A 25,033-nucleotide genomic window follows, 5' to 3' on the forward strand; every position below is an offset into this window, starting at 1 on the left:
GAGAGAGAGAGAGAGAGAGAATGAGAGGAAAAGTGGCCAGAAATTGAATCTCAGTCTACAACCTCTCTGTCAGTGGATGGATAGCTTATTTCATTCAGTCCTCTGGAATCCTGGTTGCTAACCTCATGAATCAGAGTTCTAAAACCTTTCAAAGTTCTTTGGTTTTAAAAGGTTTTTGTTAGAGTATAAATGATCCTCCTGGTTCTGTTCACTTTATTCTCCATCAGTTCATATAAGAGTTCCCAGGTTTCTCTGAAACCATCCCCTTCATCATCTCTTACAGCCTGATGATATGTCATAATTTCTTCACCCTTGCCCGACTGGTGGGCACCCCCTTAGTTTCCAGTTCTTTGTGAACACAAAAAGAGCTTCTGTCAATATTTTTGTTCATAGGAATCCTTTTTTCCTCTTTCTTTGAGGCCTAGTACTCATAAAGTTGGGTCAAAGGGTGTATACGATTTACTAATGGGGGTGGGGGCTGGTCATAGTTTCAAGCTGCTTTCCAGAATAGCTAGACCAATTTCACAGGTCCTCTAAGAGTGCACTAACGTGCTTGGTTTCCCACTACCTCTCCCATATGTCATTTTCCTTTTATGTCAACATTGCTTATCTAATGGGATTAAGACAGGACCTCAGATTTGCTTTAATTTACATTTCCCTAATTTTAATGATCCAGAGCATTTTTATTTTATTTTTATCATCATGAAAAACCCACTTCCATATGGGTCATGGTTGTAAGAGCACCCTCGTCCCTAACCCAAACCCCCGAGTGAAACCAAAGATACACTGATGTGAAGACAACCCCAACAGTTCTTTCTCTAGAGGTAGAGAGCAATCCTGGCACGAGTCTTTCAGGACTGTTCCAGATCGGAACCACATTCTCACAGATAATCATCGTCCAATAATGCTGTTACTGTGTACAATGTCTGTCTGTATCCTATGACCATTATTAATTAGGAAATTACTCTTACTCTAAATTCAAATGAGTTCCTACATATTAGAAATGACGTCCTTATCAATGAAGCTTGCTGCAAATATTGTTTTCCAAATTCTAATTTTAGCTGTATTTGGATTTGGTTGTGTAAAAACTCTTCAATTTGACCTAATTTAAATTGTCCATTTTCTCCTTGATGGTCCTTTTCTGCTCTTTGTTCAAGAACCTTTCCCCTCTCGATAGATCCAAAAGGCAATTTCTTCTTTACTTCCCCAATTTATGATGATATCACAATTTCTGTTGATCGTGTGCCCGTTTGGAGCTTATTTTGGTAGAAAGCGTGCCATGTAGATCTCTATCTTGTTTCTGCCAGGGTCTTTTCCCGTTTTCTGAGCAGTTTGTTTGTCTTGTTTGGATTTTTTTAATAGAGTTCTTAACCCAGTCGCTGGAGTCTTTAGGTTTATTGTGTGGTGTGTGTTTGCTTCCATGTTTTTCTGTATGTTCTCTGAACTGCCCTCTATTTCTTACCTAAGACCAAATCATTTTAGTTTGATCAGTCTGGTCCTAAATAAGCAAATGGATTTGGCAGTTTTGCCATTTTATGACGTCAGTTTGGCGAATCAACAGTGTTCAACTTCACTCCTAATGAAAGATGCCAGTGAAAACAATTTGAAGGTGCCACTTCCCTCCCACCACTATTTGGCAAATGAATTTAGGCAGTATTGTCATTGTAGCATGTCAATTTGGCTGGCCTGGCCATGTGTGAGTAATGCTTCTTCAATGATTTTGTTCCTTGTTTGTGTAAAAAGTGTTTTGTGGTTGGATTCCTATGGTTCCTGTGTATATCTTGGCAGGTAGACTCCCAAGCATTTTCTATAGACTCGGTCGTTCTTCACATAAAATTTCTCTTTCTCTCTGTCCCTGCTGGGATTTGTTGGTACCCTGCAGAAATGCCAATCATTTCTGGGGATTCCGTGTATGTCCTACAACTTGGTTTTAATTGTTTCATTTTTTGGCCGATTCTCTACAGTTCTTTAAGTGAACAGCAATCTTTTCCCTTTTGGCCTATGCTTGTTTTCTCACGTTATTTTTTCCTTATTGCTAATCCTCCATCAAATAGTGGTAGGACAATGGAGAGCCTTGCTTTCACTCCAGATCTTATTGGAAAGACCCCTAGTTTATCTCTATGACATGAAATACCGGCTCTCCATATTAGCTAGACACTCTGTATTCTATCATCAAGAAAAGGTCCTTTGATCCCTGTGGGTATTGTATCTTGCCCAGAGCTTTTTCTGCATCTGTCAGTAGAACCGTGATTCTTTTTTTTTTTTTTAATTGAGAAAAATGTTCATTTCTCATGTGTAGGATGAATCAATTTAACAAAAATGACAACCATCTAAATGAACCTCCTCAGTGATTCTTTTATGGAACTAAAAACGATGATGAAATTCTCATGGAGGCAAAAAGTCAAGAATTTCAAAGAAAAAATGAAAAGAAGCAGATTCAGATCTCAAACTCTACTAAGAGGCAGCAATTCTTTTTTTCTCTCTCTTTTAAAAAAAAAAGTCTTTATTTTTAAGCATTATAACATCTGTATACCCCAGTGGAATTGCTTGTCAGCCCTGGGAGGGGAGAGAAAGAAAATATTTTAAAATAAATATTAAATTTTCTTCATTTTATTCCAGTAACAAACCTACACATACGTTTTCCAAGGTTACATGATTCTTGTTGTTTCCCTCCCCTCTCCCATAGTTGACAAACAGTTCCACTGGGTCTTACATGTATTATCATGCAAATCCTAAACCCAAATAGACAAGTGATAAATCATATGTTTTCTTCTGCATTTCTCCTCCCACAGTAGAACCAGGATTCTTGTGACAGTTCTGGTTTATAAATATGTTTGCTTATGTTGATCATTTTCCAGCTCTCTGCAATTCTGGTATCAATTTAACCTGGTCAAAGTAGATCGCCCTTTTACATATACTGCTACAATTTCTTCATTAGTATTGACAAGCTTTACACCAGTGTTGATTGGTAGTTGACTCCCTGGTTTAGATATCAGAACAGTCTTTGTTTCATAGAAGAATTTCGGTAGGACCCCTTCTTTTTTCTTTTGCTATTTTTCAAACAGCTCATATAATGTTAGAATTTCTTTCTGCATGTAAATTTATCTGGTCCTCGGGGTTTCTTTCCTCGGGAGTTCATCAATGATTTATTCAATCTCCCTGCCCCATGCCCCTCCCAAGTGGGTTATTTAAGGCATTTCTTTCTGTTATCATTCTCTATTCCTCCTGTTAATCTGATCATTTTTGCAAATATTCATCTATTTTAGTTTATTGTTGCCAGTTTTATTTGCATAATTTGGGCAACATAATTTCCACTAATTTCTTCTATTTCTTCATTTTCCTTTAATTCACCTTTTTCCTCTCTTTTTTTTTTTAGTCAAATTAGCCTGTCTATTATTGATTTTTTTTTTCTTTTCGTTTTGGTAATCTCTTATTTTCAAATTTTCTGTTTTGAACATTTTCATTGTATTGATTTCCCCCTGCGCCCCCCCCCCCCAGTTTTGAGTAACGTCAAGTAGATGGTTAACAAGTTGTGCTTCTTTTGAAAATTGTTCGTATTCTTTGATCATGTATCTAGCGTGTTCTAGGAGCTGCCTTCCTAAAACACTTTTAAAGCCTTACCGCCTGTCTTGGAATCATTCCTTCCTAAGTATCAGCCCCAAGACAAAAGAGAAGGTAAGGTAAGGACTAGACAATGGGGATTATTAAGTGCCTTGCCCAGGGTCACCCAGCTAGAAAGGAGCTTAGACAAGGAAGGCCAAATGGGAACCCGGGACCTTCTGGCTCTAGACCTGTTCTCAGTCCACTGAACCACCCAGCTGCCCCTCTTCCTAAAATTTTAACAGTTACTTATATCTTTTATATGTTTTGGGTTGTTCTCTAAAAATGCGATTTCTCCCGTCTAAAACTCTCCCGGATTTTCCCCTTAGTGGGAAAAGTGGGGAGAGCAAAAATAAAGACCAGCTTTTGAAATGCATTAATGAGGATTACTAACTGGGACTCTCATGCAGCTAAGATCTAAGATCGTGCTCTTGCCGCCACAGCTTGCCCAGGGCAGCGCACCCTTACATTCAAAGTTCAGATGTGGAACTTGAGGAAAGTAGTTAGTCTGGGAAAGCACGGGCACTGAGGGGGTCTGGAATGTTAGCCCCAAACTGGACTTTAATATAGTTTGATCTCTTCTTCTTCAGGATTCTTCTAAACGTTCACTTAAATTAGCTTGGAGCAGAGGAGCAGGCACAGGCAAACGTGCCAGCTCACACCACGGCTCTCTCCAAGCTGGAAATGGCTTGGATGGCGATTCGTGCTAAATTAAATAGAATTGCTTCCGGCATTTGGGCCTAATGGCAAACTATCTTATTAGAATGAAAGCATTTTTTCTTCCCAAATATTCAGAATGACCAGAGTTTGCACCTGATAGGCAAGACTGGTTCAGCATCAGGAAAACTCGGTGTGATGCGACATAAGCAGGAGGTGGCCAACAGTGGATGAAATCAAACTGTTAATATGATCTGATATTTATTCTGTCACACACATGCACACACACACACACACACACACACACACACACACACACACGGTATAAAAGGGACTTTTTCAACACAATAAAAAGGGTTCTTAGCCCAGGAGCCAACCTAATAGGTAGTGGACAAATAGTCCCCCTAAAAATGAGTCCCAGGACAAGGCTGCCTATTTTCACTGCTTTTATTCAACATAGTATTCAAACTGCAGCAAGATAAGACACCATTATTGGGCAAATCAACATCAGAAGTGAGGCGGGGGCGGGGTGGGGGTGGGGGGTTGGGAGAGAGGGAAAGAACACGAACCATGTAACAATGGGAAAATATTCAAAATGAAAATTTTAAAAAGGAAGAAAAAAGAAGTGAGGAGATCAACCTGCTTTTATAGATGACTTGATAAAATAGCGAGGAAAATCCATTTGCCTGCGTCACAAAATTAGTGCAGGCAGTAATTGGGTTCAGCAAGGTGTCAGGATACAAGATTAAGCCATGGTGATCTTTTCTGTTCTTCTTTACTAGCGATAGAAAAAAGAAAAAACAGAAACAAGAAACCTCACTTGCTACAATATCAAATGTCAGTTATTTGGGAATTGACCTCCCTGTGTATGCCACATGGAGATAATTATAAAACTATAATGTCTGAAATAAAGGAAATACCCAAATTGGAGGAATAGCCCAGGTTTGTGGGGAAGTCAAAAATGGCAAATAGTCTCCAAGTCTGTGGGTACGGAAGGGGTTTGTTTTCTAGAGCTAAATCAAATCAGCATTACATTTGTAAGAAGAAACCAAACTGATAAAAATGTTCAGGGAACACCTGGGGGTCTGGCAGGGCAGGACTGAAATTCGGATGGCCTTTACTCTAAATTTGAAAATGCGTATTACAAAGCAGTGATCCAAATAATCTGGAAAATGAAGAAAAAGTCAAGAAATAGAGAGTAGTAAAAGAGTTAGCGCTTCTATAGCCCTTTAAGGTTAGTAAAGCCGGGTAGCTAGAGGGCTCGGTGGCGAGAGCGGCAGGCTTGGAGTCAGGAAGGCTCAGCTCCCTGAGTTCACATGGGGCTTCAGACACTAGCTGGGTGATCCTGGGCAAGTTGCTCCACCCTTCTTGCCTCAGCTTCCTCATCTGTAAAATGAACGGGAGAAGGCAATGGCAATACATCAACATCTTTGTCAAGAACACCTCAAATAGGATCCCAGAGAGTCAGACATGACTGAGCAACAAAAAAGTGCTTTACATTATCAGTAGTGAAATATAAGAAATGTGCTAGACATTAACAGTGCTTCTTTGATCCTTCTCCCTTAACCCCCGATCTTTCCCTATAGAGGCGGACGTATTCACTTGCTGATCTGCAGTGTTATGAATCGGATGATTCTGTCACAAAACAGATAGAGAGCCTTGAGACTGAGATGGAGCTGAGGTAAGAAGATTGTCCCTAAAACATTGTAAAAGACTCACAGTCAATTTGCAATTGGAAACTCGATTGCTTCTGGCTCTATGGAATTAATAAGTAAATCTGGCAGCTCCACGTGTCAAAGGCCTCATTTGTAAAGGCGGAAGATTGTGACATGCTTGAAATGTAGACTCAGTTACAGAACAACAGCAATAACCTGGATCCTTGAGAATGATTTAAAGAAGTCTGAGTAGAATATCTCTGGGACAGAACGTTGGATGGAGCCTTTAAAGACGATGTCTTCTAGAGAGAGAGAACCAGTGAGAGTAGCTTATTACCAAGTTAGCGATCAGGTCGGGCCTAGAAGTTAAGTCTTCTAGTGCTGAGCATCATGGGGTTTCTGCAGTCACTTTAGCTATTTCAGGGGTAATGTTTTGGATTGACTTCAGATCATAGACTTTGCAGACTGAATGGGACACATCTCCTAGCAGTGCCCACTGTGTCTTGGTCTTTGTGTACATTTACAAATCATACATTTTGGAGTGCCTGGTTTTCACAGAGCATTGAAGATAAGTAGCTCAAGAAGCCCTTGCTCTCGAGTGGAAATGACTATAAGATGCGTATGAGTAAATTGGCACTGCAACACTGGGGGCGTGTGCCAAGTAGGGAGTGAAGAGAGTTGGTTTAAGGAGAGGCAGCTGCCTGAGGAAAATGCTCTTTGAGCTGGTTTTGGAAGTACATGAGGAACATTCTGTGCTGAATTGGAGGAAGTTTGGAGAAGGTAGAAGAGAGGGGAATCCAGTCAAAGTTGGATTGCTTCTTGGGGCAGCTGGGTGGCTCAATGTCTAGAGGCCTGGAGATGGGCGGTCCTGGGTTCCAATCTGGCCTTAGACACTTCCTAGCTGTGTGACCCTGGGCAAGTCACTTCACCCCCATTGCCTACCCCTTGCCACTCTTCTGCCTTGGAAATGATACTTAGTATCCATTCTAAGACAGAAGGTCTTTTTAATGGGCTTTTTAAGGGGAACAAACCCCACTGCTTCTTTGATCCTGGATCCTAATTGCCCTAGCTCAGAGTACTTGGGAGAAGTTGGATTTTCTCATGCTCTTTTTACCAACTTCATTCTTTCTTTTCTTTTCTTTTTTTTTTTTTTAAACCCTCACCTTCCGTCTTGGAGTCAATACTGTGTATTGGCTCCAAGGCAGAAGAGTGGTAAGGGTAGGCAATGGGGATCAAATGACTTGCCCAGGGTCACCCAGCTGGGAAGTGTCTGAGGCCAGATTTGAACCCAGGACCTCCCATCTCTAGGCTTGACCCTCAATCCACTGAGCTACCCAGCTGCCCCTTTACCAACTTCATTCTGTATAGTATAAACTCATTTTTTTGTGTGCTTCTTTCTGATCTACCTGAAATTCTAAAGGTAGCTTTCTAGGTGTAGAGACAATGAATGTCTTCTCCTTCAGCACCTATTGCTCAGCTAGCTGTCTGAGCTGAGGGGCCAGTCAGGGCAAAGAACAAGTGTCCTATCAGGTACAATTCAAGCTGATTTGAAGAGGAGGCCGCTAAATAAAATTAGAAGGTTTTCTGGGCCAGCCAAATCTATCCAAAATTCTCAGGATTAGTCCTGAGACTTGGACTTGGACTCTAAAGATTTAGAGCTCCAAAGACCTTTAGAAATTGTCTGATCCAGCCCCAGAAGAAGAAATCAAGACCTAGAAAGGGACCGCACAGCCAATAAGTGCAATTTATAGATAAAGTTCCATTCGTTACAAAAAAAGAACTTGTCTCATTTTAAGAGTTGGTTGTAATAGGAATTAATCTAGAATATATACCCAGATAGTTTAATCTTTCTTTGGTTTCATTGCCCTTAAAATTGCTGGGCGAGTGTCTTCAAGGTTCGTAGATCTTAAATGGATCTTAGAGGCCATCAAGTCCCTTGTTTTAAAGATGAGGAAACTTTAGTGGCTTGGCCAGAGACACACAGCTGGTCTGTGTCCGAAGCAGGATTTGAACCCAGGTCTTCTGACTTCAAGTCGAGTGCCCTTTCTACTCTGCATGCTGCCTCTTTTAGTTCTCTTCTCCTTAGTCTTTATTGTTTCTTTTCCCAAAGGAGTGCCCAAATCGCTGACCTACAACAGAAGCTGCTGGATGCAGACAATGAAGATAGGACAAAGCACCGCTGGGAAAATATTGCAACCATTCTGGAAGCCAAGTGTGCTCTCAAATACTTGATAGGAGAGGTAAGTGGCATTCTGGTTCTTGGGAGCCAAGGTAATGGCTGTGGGAATGGAGACAGGATCTTGGCCTGGAGCATTATTTGCTCATCATGCTAGACTTCAACATGAGACCAATAATTCCGATTAGCAGGCAAGGGAAAGTCTGATAGAAGGAAGGATAGGAAAGATGTTTACACGACTTCAGTCAAGACAATGTCCCAGACCCAGAGTACAGTGTCGCTTAGTAGACTGGGCTCATACACGCACACGCACACGCACACGCAGAGCAGGGAGTGGGTTGGTTGTTTTTTGTTTTTTAAGAAAGAAGTTGTAGGTTCTGAGTAAGAGATGGCCAGGAATGGACTCTCCTGGCGTGAATACTAGGCCAGTCTAAGGAAAATGATAATCACCTGTTCCATTTTGACTGCCATCCAGACCGGAAATAGGAGCTTAAATTGCTACAGGAGAGCATATATTGATTTGGTTAAATTGTCCTAAGTGTCTATACCACTTCGTCTAGGCAGTTTCATGAGACAAGTTAAGAGTCTGAAGCTACAACTGGGGTATCACCACTATTTGTAAATGTCTGGTTTCCTTGCCATGGCCAACCCCTCTCTATGTGATCTCATCCCATCCCATCTTTCCCAACAGATTTTCTCCAGCACCAGCCCCACTCCCTCCAATAGTGTTCCATCTCTTCCTATGGCTTCTTTCCCTTCAAACACACCTAAGTCTCTCCCTTCCTTAAAAATTACCCAGTCCCACCATAGCTGCCAGCTGTTGGCCTAGATTTCTCCTCACCTCCTGAGCCATCTACAATTGGTGCCTCTACTTCTTCTCTCAGTTCTAAACACTCTGCAATCTGGCTTACAACCTCTTCATTCTACTGAAACTCCTCTCTCGAGGATAATTTCTGAATTGCCAAATTGAAGGCCCTCCCTCTTGGATATCCTTGTCCTTCTTGAGCTCTCTGCAGCATTGGACACTGTTGACCATCTTCTCCTGGGTAGCCTCTCTTCTCTTGGTTCTCTTCCTGCCAGTCCACTTCCTCTTCGTCCGTCTCTTTTGCCATATCTCGTCCACCGATGTGTCCAGACCACCAGTAAATGTGTCCTCCCCTGACTGTTCACTCCGTGCTGCCTCTCTTAGGGATCTTGTTAGTTCTTCTGGGTTGGGTTACCATCTCTGTGCATGCAAAGATTCTCAGGTCTCTAATCCAACCCTGGTCTCACTCTAGGTTCTAGTCCTGCCCCACCAACTGCCTGTTGGACATTTCAAACAGAACTTGTTATCTCCCCTCTCCCCACTAAATTGCCACAGCTTCTCTCTTATTGTTCCCCCAGCTTTGCGGTCTGGATGTTATCCTCTGCTCCTCTTCCTCCTACGTAACCAATTGGTCGCCAAATCTCCCTCTAAATGTGTCTCTCCCTAACATCTCTCATGCATCATCCACAGCCACTTCCCTAGTATCTTTCAGCTCAACTATTGCAATAGCCTCCTGTTTGGACTCCCTGGTCCAAGTTTCTCTCCAATCCAGCCTCCACCCAGAAACTGAAATGATTTTCCTAAAGTGTAAATCTCGCGCTTTCCCCTCCCTACTCAAGAATCTCTAGATGCTCCCAATTGCCTCTAGGATCAGAGATCCTTTGTTTGGCATCTCAAGCTTTTCATGAATTAGCCCCTTTACTGCACATCCAATTTTCTTCCATTCTAGCCCTTCTGTGCACTCTACAGCGCAGCCATGCTGGCTTAGTTGCTATTTCTTGCACAGACCACTCCATCTCCTGTCTTTGTGCCTTTGTGCTGGCTTTTCCCCGTGTCTGGATTTCTCTTTCTTCTAATCTATGGCTTAGAATCTCTGGCTTCCTTTAAGACTCAGCTGAAGCACACTTGCCCGGTTCCTTTCAAGATTACCTTCCCTCTCCTCTATAGGTATCTTGTCTATACCCATCTGTGTCGACTAATACATGCCTTTGCTCTAACGGCCTTCCTCCTCGACTGGCTTCCTTTGAGACTCTGCTGAGGGGCCAGCTCCTGCAAGAGGCCTTTCCTTTTTCTCCCAGCATCTACTGATTGAGGCCTATATTGTCTCTTGAGGTAGAATGGAAGCTCCTTGAGAGCTGGGGATGTTCGTGCCTTTTCTTTGTTTACCCAGCCATTAAACACAGGGCCTGGCACTTGGTCGGCTCTAAACAAACGGTGACTCAATATTGATTGGTGTGGGGTTCATCGATTTCATCTCGTCAAAGAATCCCAATTCATTTTATAAACATTTACAGTTCACAGTAGAGGCCCTGAAGTCAAAGGGAAGTAGCGTTTATGATATCCTTGAAGAAACATGTGCAGACAAGACCCATTTATGCAATGTCAGCCAATACATGCATGTTTTGACCCTGGAGCAGAGTATAAGGTGGGGCCGAATTGAACATGAGGGTTTGTCTTAACTTGTTGTGTGTCAGAGTTGTGACACGCTGTGCCCTATTTCTCTGAGAGTCGGGCTATCGCCTGTTTGGAGACAAGAGGCCAAACCAGGGCCCTTTAGAGGCTTCTTAAAGTCTCCATAGAGTTTGATTGATAGTGCCCCGGCCAAGGTAATAGACTCAGACTAAAAGACAATCTAGTCATGTCCATTGCCCATGATGGGAAAACGGAGATTGCCCAACCTAGTGCCTAGCAAAGTAGCAGTTCTCCGAGTTCATTAATCTTCTCGTACCCTTTCTAGCTGGTCTCCTCCAAAGTGCAGAACAGCAAACTCGAAAGCCACTTGAAACAGAGCAAGGACTGCTGTTCTGACCTGCAGAAGATGCTCACTGAGGAACGGGATCAGACTACCGAGATGAAGAATGAGCTGCAGGAGGACATGATGAAGTTGGAGCAGCAGCACCAAGAGAAGGTGCAGTGGCTGTCCGGACACCCCTTTCCTCCCTCCCCAGTAGTGCTGAACAGGTCTGGCCCATGTTGTGCTTCTGCCCCTGGCCTGGAGCTAGTTCCCACCAAGAGCACAGTGTACTTACTCACACACCACCACCACTGGGCAATGCCCTAGAGCAGCATTTGGGTTAACCTAGAATTACTTGAATTCTCTGGGTGCAACTCATGTGAACGAGCCAACACATGGGCTCTGCCTTTCTCCAGGTGCTCTATCTGCTCAGCCAGCTGCAGCAGAACCAAGTGGTGGAGACACAGCTAGAAGATTCCGTGAGTGAACGGGAGCAGCAACTGCTCGACAGGCTCAAGTTTCAGGTACTGAGCTGAAGTGGCAACAGGCCATAGGACTTGTGTGGGAAGAAGAATTGATTCTTCACCATGGAGTGGGTGCTCCTACAGTATAGGTTGTTTTTTTTTTTATTGCTCTAAGTTTGTTTTGATGAAAGGAAACACGCAGACCGACCCCCAACCCGTCCCCTCACCCCGAAGAGTACACACCTTCCGAATAGTTGAGTAAAAGTGCTTGAGGGATTGCCCCTTGTAGTAGAAGTCAAACTCGCTTCCTTCCTCTCCCCTACGCTTGTCGTTTGATTTTCAGCCTACGTGCCTTCATAGGCAAGCCGTCCCCCATCTCGAAAGTGTGCTTCCTCTTCCCCTCTGCCTCTTAGAGTCCCTAGATTCCTTCACACTCCATGCCCCCTCCTCTGGACAACCTTTCCTCCCCTGCCTGGTTGTTTTGTGCTCTCTCCTCAAATGGCCTTGGACAGACTTATTGTCTCCTCCAGGAGACTGTCAGCTCCTCGAGGGCAGGGTTTGTTTTTCATTTATGTCCCCAGTCGATCCCAGATCTTGAAAAGAGTATAAATGTTTAAGGAATAGTTGGGGAATGAATGTCACTTTCTGCTTTTGTACTCAACAGGCCAGGTGGGCACTTTGGTCCTTTGGTGCTGTCATTGCTCAGGAAGTGATCCAGCAGTCCCTCAGCAACCTGGGGGCATTGCTGAACAGGCTCTTAGCTAGGACCCTTCTTCTGGAGGCGCCTCGTAGTATGCGACAGTGCTAACTTCTTCCCAACTTAGAATGACTTCCCCTCCACCCCCACCATTCCCCCAAATCTGTTTTGTAGGTTTCTTAAAGCCCACCTGCCCGACGAGCTACAATGCGGCCCACACTTGCTTAGCATATAACATTCCCCTAGTTGAGGCCATCAACCAAAATTTCTCTGAGCTGCTAGAAAACAAAGCTGAACCTTCACTGGTCTCTTATTCATTCTGCTAAAGGGAAAGGGAGGCTGGAACCCAGTCAAGAACAGCAAAGGCGTCCTTAATAGGGTTAGGCAGTGGGAAGTTGTACAGCTGCCAGTATTGGAGACAAGGCTACTGAGAGCAATGGAATAAGGCCGAGCATTCAGGACTCCCAGGAGCCAGAAATAAGAACTTTTGGCTGGTTCCATTGCTCCAGTGGGCAGCAGCTGACACCCTTGTAACAGCGGGGATTTATCCATGTGAGTCGTCTGGTAGTCCACATGCAGGGCCCAAAATAACCCCACCTAACCTGGAAAACAGGATGAAGAGCTTGAGAAGATGCGAGAAGTGTGTGAGCAAAACCACCAGCTTCTTCAAGAGAATGAAGCCATCAAGCAGGTACCTACTGTTCCCACCCACCTGTGAGATCTGGGAAGCCCTTGTTAGCGCAGAAGCCAAGACTCTTTAGGAAGAGTCCTCAGTATGATTCTATGGCTTACACTTTGTAGCGTGTATTGAGTAGCATAGGTATTTCCAGATGGGATGTCCGAACAAGAATTTGGGGGTTTGCCCTTGTCTAATTCCAGCTCCAATTCTCATCTGGGAAAGTGAAAGGCCTTCGGCCTCTTTAGCTGTGGTTCCTTGGCATGACTTGAGCGTGATTTAAAAAACTGAGGAGCCCAAAGCTCACCCGATACTGAGTCGTTTTTGTTTTGGTCGTGCGCTCGCAGGCTGCCCAACGCTTCATATGAGTTCTGTCTTTCTTTTCAAACAGAAACTGAACCTTCTCCAAGTGGTCAGTGGGAAGAAACTTCACCTTCCAAATGTCTCCACTCTGTCTCCAGATTCTTCCTTTGAATATGTCCCACCCAAGGTACAATAACCAGAGGCAATGCTAGTCATGCCATCTCACAGCCTGGTTTGGGAGCTTAGGTACTTGCCAGTAGATTCCCAGAACTCCTTTTATAAAACTCCTACCATGAGCTTCGATGTCCGCTTCCCAGCATGACTTTTGCCCTTGGCCGGCCAGGGAAATCTGGAGAAAAGCTGACTGCTGCCATCCCCCCAGGAGATCTGGATGGGCCCAGTGCTTGCAGAGGAGTTCTCTGTCACACCCCAGCCTCTGAGGGGAGAAGGAAGGATGAGAGCTATTATTCGGCTGTCTCTCCAGAGATACTTATCTCACAAGACCATGGAACCCTTCAGTACTCCCTCAGATTTCTGTCTCCGATTTCCATTCCTTCTAGAGTTGTGTGAGGCCAAAGATTAAAGCAGAATGATCCTAGCTGGGGAAGAAGCCAAGTAAAGTATCCTTGAGAGAGTGGGAAGACTTTGCCCTGAAAACGCAGCTGGGAGCAGCTGCCAGAAAGGATGTGGTGCCTGTTTATTTTAACCTTAACCTTGTAATAACGATAACCTTTTCTCTTCTTAGCCAAGGCCTTCCCGTCCAGCTAAAGAAAAGCTCCTGTTACGAACTATGGAAGTTGAGGATCTAAAATCTAACACAGAGCCTTCTGGGAGTGAAGCTGATAACGATGAGGACGATGATGAGTGGAAGCCAAAAAAACTAGTCAAAGGTTCCAAGAAGAACGTGCAAGGGGTGAGAGCTACTTCCCCAATCTCTGGCCACAGTCCTTGTTCCTGGCTTTCACAGCATGTGAGGCCTCTGAGCCAACTTTCCCCATAACCATGTTCTCTTAGGCCCTGCCTCTCTCTCCCAGGGCAGTTCTGAAGGCTGCTCTGTGAGCCTGGCAGTCAAGAGATGACTCTTAGTTGCCTTCAAGGTGCAGTTCAAAGTCTGTAGAAGTGGATGTTCCACAATTACATTGAGACCGATTTGAGAATGTCAAGAACTTGGGCCCCTACTGACTCTCCATCTTTGAGTTAAGGGAAAGATACTGACTTTGGGAGAATCGTGAATCAGTGGCCCAGATGCCAGCTTAAGGCCATTCAGGAACAATATGACCTGTCAGAAGGAAGGTCTTTGTTTGGGAGTGAGCCATTTTTGCCTAATTCCCATCCTTTAATGATTTTAAGGAAGGTCACTTCCAGCGTCTCTTTTGTCCATTCTCCAGCGGCAGCTCTTCCCGTTGCCAGTGGGACCGCTCAGTCCTTCCATTGGGTACAGTTCATTCTCATTGGTATTGACCCTCGTGAGAACAGCTGACTTTCATCGGCCATCTGCTTCTTGTCCGACTCCCATAGTACCAGAGAAAAGCTCTGGGAGTTTAGAGTCCTTCAGTTAGTCTCGCTTTCTTGAGCACCACTTGGCCTGGCTCAAGTAGGAATACAGCTAACTTAGGGATGGTCAGCTCAGTTAGGCTAGGAGCAGGGAGCCAGGCAGAGTTAGTCTGGGGGGACGTAGTGGGCAAGCCGAGTGTGCCAGCATTTCCAGGGAGGGATGGTTGGTATGGTGAGGAGGGCATTTCAGGAAGGGCAGAAGGCATCGCCTAGGAGATGGCAGCTCTTTGAGGCTTGAGGGGGGTGAGGGAGTCACCGAGAGGTGAGTAATAGAAGACACTAGTAGGCCACGCTGGTAGGAAGGCGGATTAAAAGTTGCAAGTTTCTCCTTTCTGTGGCTTTGGGGGTGGGGTGGGGGGGAGGGTGCACACAAGCTGTGTTATCAGGAAAGAGCCTGGATGGAATACACTAAAGTAGTGACATCCAAAGTCACCCCAGGAGCCCAGTTTGCCACTTGGCCATGTTACTGTTGTTCAGTCATTCAATCATATCCAACTCTTCGTGACTCCATGCACCATACTGTCTGTGGGGTTTTCTTGGCAAGGATGCAGGAGGGATTTGCCATTTCCTTCTCCAGTGGATTAAGGCAAACCGAGGTGAAGAGGCTTTCCCAGAGTCACACAGCTAGAAAGTGTCTGAGGCCAGATTTGAACCCAGGATTCCCATCTCCAGGTCTAGCTCTCTGTCCACCTAACTGCCTCTCACCTCAATGATCTTGAACATGGAGAACAACTTCTACTTATATTGGGCTTTACAGCTTCCCAGAGCTCCTCACAATGAATCTTGGAGAGGGAAGATGGATATCATTGGCTTCGATTCGTAGATAAAGAAAAGGAAGCTCAGGGAGCACCAGTGGCTTGTCTGTAGTCACAGGGAATAAGTAAGAGGGACGAGGCATCCGTCCGTGCCAGGGGCCGTCGCTTTTCTTGTCAGAAAAATGAGGGGCTTGGAATGGATCCCCTCCAGCTCTGCCATTCTGGAAACCTTTGAAGTGAGACTAGATTAGAGCCTGTGCTTTAGAATAGGCTTGGAATCCCAGGCCTCGGTGCAGGCTTCGCATAGCTTCTTCCAAGCATCTGGTAAGCCCTTTAAGATATCCTTGTCCTTTCTTTAGAGATGAGAACTGAGGTCCAGGGAGTCAGACAGAAGCCCAGCCCACGGATCTCTCAGCCCTTAGCCTGGTGCTCTTTGTCTCTGCCTCCCACTGACTCACAGCAGGCGAGTATAAGATAGCCTGGAGCTAGGAGGATTGAGAGGAAGACCTGGGAGCTTTTCCATTTTTGCCTGTGAGGCTCAGAAGGGAACAAGGCCCTGTAAACTGAACTGCCGGCCTCCGGGATCACAGCCCTTTTTTGCAAATTCTGGAGGAAGAGGAGGAGTTCAGGAGGGAACCTGCACTTCTTTCTGCCTCCTTTTGCTTGGCCTCTGGTCTTAGAGTAGTTGGAATGGGTCTTTCTACCTGTTTCCTCTCACTCCTCAATCCTTGCCTGCCTGGCTTCTGGCCCCTTCTCTCCACTGAACTCGCTCTCTCAAGTTACCAGCGTTCTCTTCGTTGCCGAGTCGGGCGGCTGTTTTCTCAGTCTTCATACTCCGCCTAGCTGCTGTCGGGCACTCTCTCGTCCCTGAGAGTGCAGGGCAGGCACTGTTCTCTCCTGACTGGTCCTTCTCAGGAACTCTGGCTGGCTGAGCGTCTCCAACTGAGGGGCTTCCCCAAGGTCTTAGGCCCTCTTCTCCATCTTGATATGTACTCTTGGTAATCTCATTGGCTCCCGTGGATTTAACTACCATCTCTCCGCAGATCTGTCTCTCCAGCGTCAGTCCCATGACACCAGTTGCCTATTGGGCCTTTCAAGCTGGATGTCTCCTAAACATCTCAAACACAACGTGTCAGAACTGAACTCGGGGGCCCTTTCCCCCAAACGTCCCAGGTGTTGTCTAAGGCACCACCTTCCTTCCATTTCCTGTGAGTGATCATCTTAGCACGATCTCTCAAGCCCCACATTTCCAATCAACCAGTTGCCAAATCTTGCCCTTTCTACGTTTGTAGGAGGACTCCCATCCAGCCCCTTCTTTCCACAGCCACAGCTCCCTCCTTAATTCAGAGCCTCACCAACTCTAGGCGAGCGTAGACACTCACAGCAGCCTCCTCTTCAGTCTTCCCCACTCCAGTGCAGTCCACATGGTGCTGCCAGAGGCTATCTCCTCACGTGCTAGGCTGCCCTCGTAGCTCCTACTGCAGCCAGTTCCAGTGGCTTCCAAGAGAAAATAGCAACTTCTGTTTGGGTTCAAAAGCTCCACACAACCCGGCCACAAGTGACCTTGGCATCCTTGTTGGTTCTCGCTGTCTCCCACACTGCACCCTAGCCCAGCCAGCCAGCCTTCTCCCTGTTCCTCACACTGAATACCCCTCCATTTCCCTTCTCGGTGGCTTTGCCCTGGCTGTCCCCCACACCTGGAAGTTGATCCTTCCGAGTCCCTTTCTTCCTTCAGGTACCGCCTTCTACGGTCCCTCCACCTGCTCGTGCGTGCCCTCCTTCCCAGTTGGCCTTGTATTGAACTACTTTGAATTTAGTTACTGTGTATTTATGCAGTGTATATTTTGATACTGTGCTTGCTGTCTCCATTAAAATGAAAGCTCATCGCAAGGAGGGCTTGCTTCCTCCTTTTTTACTTCTGTCCCTAGCACCTAACAGAGTGCTCCTGGCACATAGTAGGTGCTTGACAAATGTGCGGTGGACGGATCGATAAATTGCTAGTGCCAGAAAAGCCTTTTCCAGATTGTCACTAGGTATCGTTGGATTGTGGAGATATGGATGCCAGAGTGCCTACCACAGGGATCCGAAACCTAAGAGCCAGTGCTAGAAGGAAGAATGGACAGAACCTCGATTTTCTGACCTCCTCTCATTCAGATTCTCCTCTTCCTGCTTTGCAGTGCTCCTGCAAGGGTTGGTGTGGAAATAAACAATGTGGGTGCAGGAAGCAAAAGGTGGGCTGCGGAGCAGACTGTAGCTGTGACCCTGGGAAGTGTAGGAACCGCGAGCAGCAGGCGGTGAGTGATGTCTTAGCCCTTCGCTGCTCATCTTTCCCTGCTGGCCTGAGCATCTTTTTGCCAAATTCCTGCTTTGAATTGGATCGATCTCTTTATTTTCACACAAACAGATCACTTCTTCCTCCCCTCCCATAGAGCCCTTGGGAGGAGAAAAGGGCAATTCAGCAAGTCCCCACACATCAGCCACGTGACCTAGTACAGTGGGAGAGTAACGCCAACCGTCTTAAAACGCTTTCTCTCTTTTCCTTCTCTCCTCTCACCCCTGCCTGGAGCAAAGGGTAGATAGAGGTCCATCTCTCTCAGTCTTCCTCCTTCCATGCTAGCCTCCTTCAGATTTCTGCCTCAGAGGTCTTGTAGTCCCTTGGGTTTTCCCAAATATTTAACCCATCAGGTTGCCGAAAATGGGGCAGTTTGTGCAGCCCTGTTCCCATACTGGGAGTACCCCTAGGTTGGTGCAGATCATTCAAGTATCCTCCTGTAGGAAGCCCTATGCCAGGTGCTAGAGATGGAAAGTCTTCATAAGCTATAGGCCTCGCTTTGGTGGAATTCAGTTTCTAATTCCTTGTATCTACCCAGGACTTGAAGGGTTCCAGAGTACTTTCTTCCCAACAACCCCATGAAGCAGGTCCACCTAAGTATTATCCCCCATTTTACCTAGAGGTTAAGTGATTGCTCCATCAGTGGCCGCAAAGCTAGAAAGTCTAGCCGTTTCCTCCTACTTTCACATCTAGCTCTCTTTTCTAGGCTCACAGACTTAGACCTGAAAGGCCATCTAAGCCTGCTGCCTCTGTCAGGAGCACCCGCACGGCCCAACCAGTTCACAGAGTGCCAGAATCTCTGAGAACCAAGCTTTAAGGTCCCAACTTGAGAGAGTAGACGCAGCCTTTCTGGTATCTCAGAACTCTGGACCTGGTGCAGTTCCCTACCAAATGGCGATGCCCATCTGGGGGAACCAAGCCCACAAAGCTCTGTGCTACAGCGCGCTACAGTGTGCCAAGCTGCCCACACCTGGCCATTCTCAAATTTACCCTGGAAACGTGCCCAAAGACAGTCTGACCTCTGCTGGCCCTTTCACTGGGATCATGAATGGGGATGAGGAGAAGTTCTCATTGACATCAGTCATGGCCCTGCTGGAAATCTCTCTGTGGCAGGAATAAAGTCGGTTGGCTAACAGCTAACACTGGTACCTCTTAAAGGCTATAAACGCTAACTCTCTGAATGATATTAGCAGCCTCAGAGCCGGGCAAGCCCACTGCTTCTAACCAGTCGAGGAGGAGTAGGCCAGGTCTTCTTCCCATAACAGTCTGCCTGTCCATCTCTCAGGATGCGTCCACCAGTGCAGAAAATACCCAGGACTCTGAAGGCTCCTTCAAGCTAGAGGATCCCACAGAAGTGACCCCAGGGCTGAACTTCTTCAATCCTGTCTGTGCCACTCCCAATAACAAGGTAGGAGCTGCCATAAAGAATGGCGGGGCTAAGGGTGAGAAGACCATGTCAAGAAGGGATGGCCATGACAAAGAGTTGTCATTCAAGGTCAACATGAAGCCCGAGTGGTTAGGCCGGACTTCTGCTCAGAGCAGGAGCTCGTTCATCCCCATCTCTGTCCTCCTAGATTCTTCGAGAGATGTATGACGTGGGCCAGGTGCTGACAGTCACCAAGTTAAAGAAGAAGGCTCCTTCCTCTGCCCCTCTGGAGCCTGGACCTGCAGCTGCCTCCCAGGAGAACAAGGCTCCAGGGGAGAAGAAGAAGAAGCGAGTTCTAAATAGTACCACTAGCTTTTTCTCTGGCTGTACCCCCATCAGTGAAGAGGACGGAGCCCCCTAAAGTCAGAAGCGCCTGCTGCCTGGGAGGCATCTTCATGCTGGTTTAGAGGTTGCTGAGGGAGGGGGATGTTAGTGAGGTTGTTGGATTTCTGGATATTTGTTGCATAATAAAGAGAAAGCTGTTCCCCTCTCTTCCACATCCCCCCATTATCTTCCTTCTCTCCAGATGCTGCCTCTGCTATGAGCAGGCTGCCTGGAACCGTTGACTTCTGAGCCATTCCCATAACCCTAAAAGGCCCCACACGTGTCAGTTGAGAAGTTTTTCCCTTTCCAGGATTTATGTCGGAAATCAGCCTGATGCGCCCCCCAGATCAACTCATAGCATGGGACGAGGCTTTGTAGGGAGTCTTAACCTGATAGTAAGCGTGACTCGCAGTGGAGGCACAGAGGTTCCACCTTGGGACAGGGGTGTGCCCTGCCCTGTTGTTTTAGTGGGACGAGAGATACTTGGCCTTCGTGAGCTTGAGGCAATTATTAAAGACCCTTTGTTAAGTTAACATTGTTAGATGAATAAATAAACTTTGGAATCCTTTCTGGCTTCTCTGTCTGTCTGTCTGCGAATAGGTAATTGCAAAAACTCGAATTGGCCATTTCTCTCCAATCCGAAGGTGGTGGGCTTGAGGTTTGGGAGGGGGGGAGGAGCAGACTCGAATCCAGTGAAACCAGTCGCAGCCAAAGATGCTGGTACAGTCTTGGACTGGATTCAGAGAGGCGCAACTTCCCGGAGTGAGAAGGTATCAGGCCACGTGTGAAGGATCTGCTCAGTTGTTCAGGAAGGACACTGAGAAGATAAAGAAGAATTCAGAAGAGGCTACTGAGGCAGGGTACAGGACAGGGGATTGGTCCAAGGCATCAGGAGCGGGCCGTGTGAGAAGCAGTTGAAGGAACTGGGCATATTTAGGCTGGAGGAAACTCCCGGTGGGGACAAATGGCTAATTTAAGTATTTGGTGGACAGATTTCTTTTATGACCCCAAAAATAGTTTCTATACCTACATCATGGAGAGCACAAGCAGACGAGTTTCCTTACTGCATATCAGTGCAAACATTTTAAATAGAAATACTAGCAAGGAGATTGCATCAGTCCGTCCCGAAGATCATGCCCTGTGACTGCATGGAGTTTATCCCAGGAATGCAAGGCTGGTTCGATACTGGGGAGAGAGACTATCAGCATCGCTGACCATTTCGATAACAAAACCAACAGGAGCCGGATGATTATCTCAATAGATTCAGAAAAATCCTTTGAGGACGTACAAGAACGGCACTCAAAAGCACGGGAATAAATGGAGCCTTTCTTAAAGGCCTTTTGTACTGCTGGTGCACACTAATCATTAAAACAATCTGGGTGGGGCCAAAATAGATTGAACGAGTGGAATAGATTAGGGACACAACATTCGATTGCAGAAGGCCAGAGCAATCCAGTGTGTGACAAACCTAAAGATCCAAGCTTTGCAGCGAAGAACCCAACATCTGACCAAAATTGCTGGGCAAACTGGAAAGCAGTTTGCCAGAAATTGGGCAGAGACCAACATCTCACACTGTATACCAAAATAAGATCCAAATGGCTCTGTTTCTCATGGCGCTACAAATATCGGGGAGTTAAGGAAGCATGCAAACATTTGCCCATCTGACCAGGCTCGGAGGAAGTAAAATGGGTCGTTTGAATGACATGGAATCAAAAAACTTGCACCCAAACAAAACGAGTGCAGCCAGAATGGGAAAGCCGTAGAGCAAGTTCCTCTGATAGAGACCTCATTTCTCACGTATAGAGGCAACTGAGCCAAATTGGCAAAAAAGGAGAGCCCTTCCCCAGCTGATAAATGGTCAAAGGATATGAACAGGCAGTTTTCAAAAGGAAAAAAAAAAGTGATTAATAGTCATATGGGGAAAAATGCTCCAAATCACTACTGATTAGCGAAATGCAAATTAAACTGACTCTGAGATGCCACCTCACAAGTTATCAGATGCTGGAGCAGACGTGGAGAATAGGGACACTAATTAATGCCTTGCTTTTTTTTTTCAAACCCTCACCTTCCGTCTTGGAGTCAATTCTGTGTATTGGTTCCAAGGCAGAAGAGCTGTAAAGTATAGGCAATGGGGGTCAAGGGACTTGCCCAGGGTCACCCAGCTGGGAAGGGTCTGAGGCCGGCTTTGAACCTAGGACCTCCCGTCCCTAGGCCTGGCTCTCAATCACTGAGCCACCCAGCTGCCCCTGCTAATGTGTTGTTAGTGGAGCTGCGAAGCAGTCCAACCATTGTACAGAATTTGGAACTGCGCTGTAAGAGCTGTGAAATTGTGCATCCCCCTTTATCCAGCAATGCCACTCCAAAGTCTGGATCCAAAAGATCAAAGAGAAGGGGAGCCCTCCGTTTCGTACAAAAATGTTTCTTGCAGCATTTCGCGGTGGCAGAGATCTAGAAATTGAAGGGAGAACGGCCGAATACAGCGTAGTATGTGATCATGATGGAATTCTTTCGTGCTCTAAGAAATGACTGAGCAGGACGCTTTCAGAAAGCGAAGACTTGCATGAACTCATGAGAAACGGAGCAAGCAGAACCAGGAGAACATCGGAAGAACGATTCCCGGGGAAGGACTTGGCTTTTCTGCTCAGTCAGATGATCCGAGCCAGTTCCAAAGGACCCATGATGAAGGAACTGCTCTCCATCTCCAGGGAGAGGACTGAGGAACTCGGGGCGACGCAGGCTGAAGCCGACTTTTGGTCTGTCGGGGGTTGGTGTGACTGAGTTTTCTTTTGCAACATGACTAATATGGAAACAGGCTTTGCGTGACTTCACATGCAAGATCCATATCAGATTGCTTGCCTGCCTCCTCAGTAGACGGAGGCCTTGGAAGGAAGAAGAGGATTTTGAACAGAAAGTGTTTACGTGTAACTGGGAAATACTTAACGAAGTGTGTTTTTTAAAAGAAGTCTTTGGTGAAGGAGGGATTAAGACTCCTTCTGTCTGGCCACAGAGGGCAGGACAAGGAGCCATGCGTGGTGGAGCCGAGGCGGTGCAAAAAAGATCAAAAATAATTCTGGTTGTCCAAAAGTGGTCTGGGCTGCTGCCAGAGGTGGGACTTCAAGCAAAGGCCCTGCCACCATAGGGGCTATGCTAGAGTCGGGGGTTCCTTTTGAGTACGTGGCTGCTGAAGTCTCCAAGTTTACACACCTGTGAAATGGCCATTAATCCCTTCTCTTCCCCCCTCCATAAAGGTTAGACTTCTTTTTTAAACCCTCCCCTTCCGTCTTGGAGTCAATACTGTGTATTGGTTCCAAGGTAGAAGAGTGGTCAGGGCTAGGCAGTGGGGGTTAAGTGACTTGCCCAGGGTCACACAGATTGGCATCTAGGGCCTCCTGGCTCTAGGCCTGGCTCTCCATCCACTGAGCCACCCAGCTGCCCCCAGGTTAGACTCCTTCTAAGCAGCTTCCAAAGGGGAAATAAGGTCATAAGGACTATGATTTTGTTAATATGGGGAACTCCCAGATAAGGAAACTCCTTCTCTCAATGCACCTTAAGAGTCTTGCCAAGGGTCCAGAAGGGCAAAGCTCCTTGCCCAGGATCAGGACTCAAGTGCATGAGAGATGGAACCTGAGCTGTATTCTTCACAGTTCTCTGTCCACCACTCCACATTGCCTCTCTGGGAAAGTAAGGCCGGACACTTACTTTGGCATGTTCCCTCCACAAATCTGGGCTCCGGCCAAAACGGGTTGGTGGGGGAGGGATGATGGTATCAGGAAAGAGCCCTGGCCCGTCAGCCAGCACGCATTTATTAAGCCCTCAAGGAGCTCCCCTTGTTTCGAGAGAGACGCCACGCGGGAAGCTGTCCGTCCGTACAAGAGGTAGGCGGTATGAGTGCAGTGTTGTTGCTTGTCCTTCATCTTCCAAGACCGAAGACATCCCGAGTGAGGCCTTGACTTGCTTGAACTGGATTTCAGCGAGGCAGTTAGTTACCCGGAGTCATCAGCCTCATTCTCTCCTTCAGTCACGCAAATCCAGTGGGCAGACAAAAGTTCGAATGACTGGCGCTGAGTGAGGGTGCGGTGGATGACCTGGGCATCTTCGATGGCGGACCAAGTTCTGAGTGCTCCACAATGCCCGTTTCTGCCACCTCTGGGGCTGTCGCAACAAACTGTTCTCATCTACCCTTTTCACTGAGGGAAGTGTAGACACCACGCAACTCGCTGACAGGTTTAGCCCGCTTGCTGAGATGGCTGAAGTGGGGCATGGCCTCTGCTCGTGCGAGAGCTTCTTGGAGCCACAGGTGGGTGGAGGAACAGCCCTGAAAAGGGCTTGGTGAGCCCTTGCACCCAAGGTGCCCCTCCTCCCTGAGCACCAGACACAATGGCAAGTGATCTCAGAAGGAAAGAACCAGGGAAAGTCTTTCACAGAAGATGGGTGACCATTGCAGGGATCCAGGTTAGGAGGTTCTGAGGCAGCACCAGAAAGGGCTGGCTATGTGGAGTGAGTGGAGGACCAGAGAGGAGTCACAAGTGATACGGAGTGACTTGGAGGAGGCGGGTGCCCGCCCCCCCCCCCCCCCCCCGACAATAATAAGGAAATCAGGAAGAAGGAGGGTCTGACAGAAAGGTTGAGAGGGCCACTTTGGGATCTGTCTGCTTTGAGATGTGAATAGAACATCCGCTTGAGAAGTCCAAAAGGTCACTGGCAATGGGAGTCTAGCTTGGGAGAGAGGTTAGGCCTGAGAGCTGCTCCGCATGGAGGTGATCATTAAATCCAGGGAAGCCGATGAGATCATGTGACATAATATAGAAAGAAAGAGACGTGGCCTTGGGGGAGTCCCCAGAGTCAGGGGTCAAGACACAGCAAAGGAGACTAAGAAGGAGCAGCCAAGCAGCTAGGAGGAAGGCCAGGACAGTGCAGTGTAAGGAGGAGTACTGGAGAGGAGAGCATAGCCAGGAAAAGAGTGATCAATGCAGAGGAGAGAGGAGATGGAGGCACTGGTGGCTTTCTCCACTTAGGCCATGAAGGGAAGGAGAGATGGAGCCCAATAGCTCACGGAGATGGTCAGATCACGTGAGAGGTTTTTAAGTATTGGGGAACACACTGGTGCTTGCATGTGGGCAGCCAGGACAAAGAAGAGATTCAAGGTCAGGGAGAAAGTAGGGCCAGTCCGTGGGAGCAGGCGGGATGGGATGGGACGGCCAGGGCAGAACAGGATAGGAGCAAGGATGAAATCGGAGCAAGTGCTTCGAATCCCGGCCGCCACAGACTATGTAGGGGACTTGACCTCCCTGCACCTCAGCTACCTTATCTGCAAAGCAAGGACCTTGGGCCCCTCCCTTTCACCTCCAAAGCTGTGCTGCCTTTAGCTCTTCACTTCTGTGACCCTAGCTAGTCCAGAACAGGGGTGGTGTCGCATTCCTTGCCAGGGCCAGCCTCCCTCACCTCTCTGGCTATATTCCCATCAGGGAAGAGGGGAGGGAGGGCCTCTGAAGTTCCAGGTACCTTTGGTCCCACTCAGGCCTGCCACTGTGGGAGGGAAGAGGTGGGGCCTAGTGAGAGGTTTCTCTTCTCTTCTCTTCCCTGCCTGCCAGAGACAGACAGACAGACAGACAGACAGAGGGAAGGGGGAGAGACAGAAAAGGGAGGAAGGGAGGG

At 46.9% G+C, this 25,033-nt stretch overlaps 1 protein-coding gene across 1 annotated transcript in view; it reads left to right on the forward strand.

The window, feature by feature from the left end:
- The window catches only part of LOC123253716 (chromosome-associated kinesin KIF4A-like), a 29,163-nt gene extending 9,217 nt beyond the window's left edge, over positions 1-19,946 (forward strand). Inside the window, exons 2-10 of the mRNA XM_044682866.1 lie at positions 8,023-8,152; positions 10,851-11,021; positions 11,264-11,371; positions 12,622-12,699; positions 13,076-13,174; positions 13,733-13,900; positions 17,474-17,590; positions 18,914-19,036; positions 19,203-19,946. Coding sequence (XP_044538801.1) covers positions 8,023-8,152; positions 10,851-11,021; positions 11,264-11,371; positions 12,622-12,699; positions 13,076-13,174; positions 13,733-13,900; positions 17,474-17,590; positions 18,914-19,036; positions 19,203-19,415 — 1,207 coding nt within the window. The 3' untranslated portion in view covers positions 19,416-19,946. The remainder of the gene's footprint in view (positions 1-8,022; positions 8,153-10,850; positions 11,022-11,263; positions 11,372-12,621; positions 12,700-13,075; positions 13,175-13,732; positions 13,901-17,473; positions 17,591-18,913; positions 19,037-19,202) is intronic.
- Positions 19,947-25,033: the final 5,087 nt, after the last annotated feature.

The sequence above is a fragment of the Gracilinanus agilis genome, chromosome X, assembly GCF_016433145.1.
Source record: "Gracilinanus agilis isolate LMUSP501 chromosome X, AgileGrace, whole genome shotgun sequence".
NCBI lineage: Eukaryota > Metazoa > Chordata > Mammalia > Didelphimorphia > Didelphidae > Gracilinanus > Gracilinanus agilis.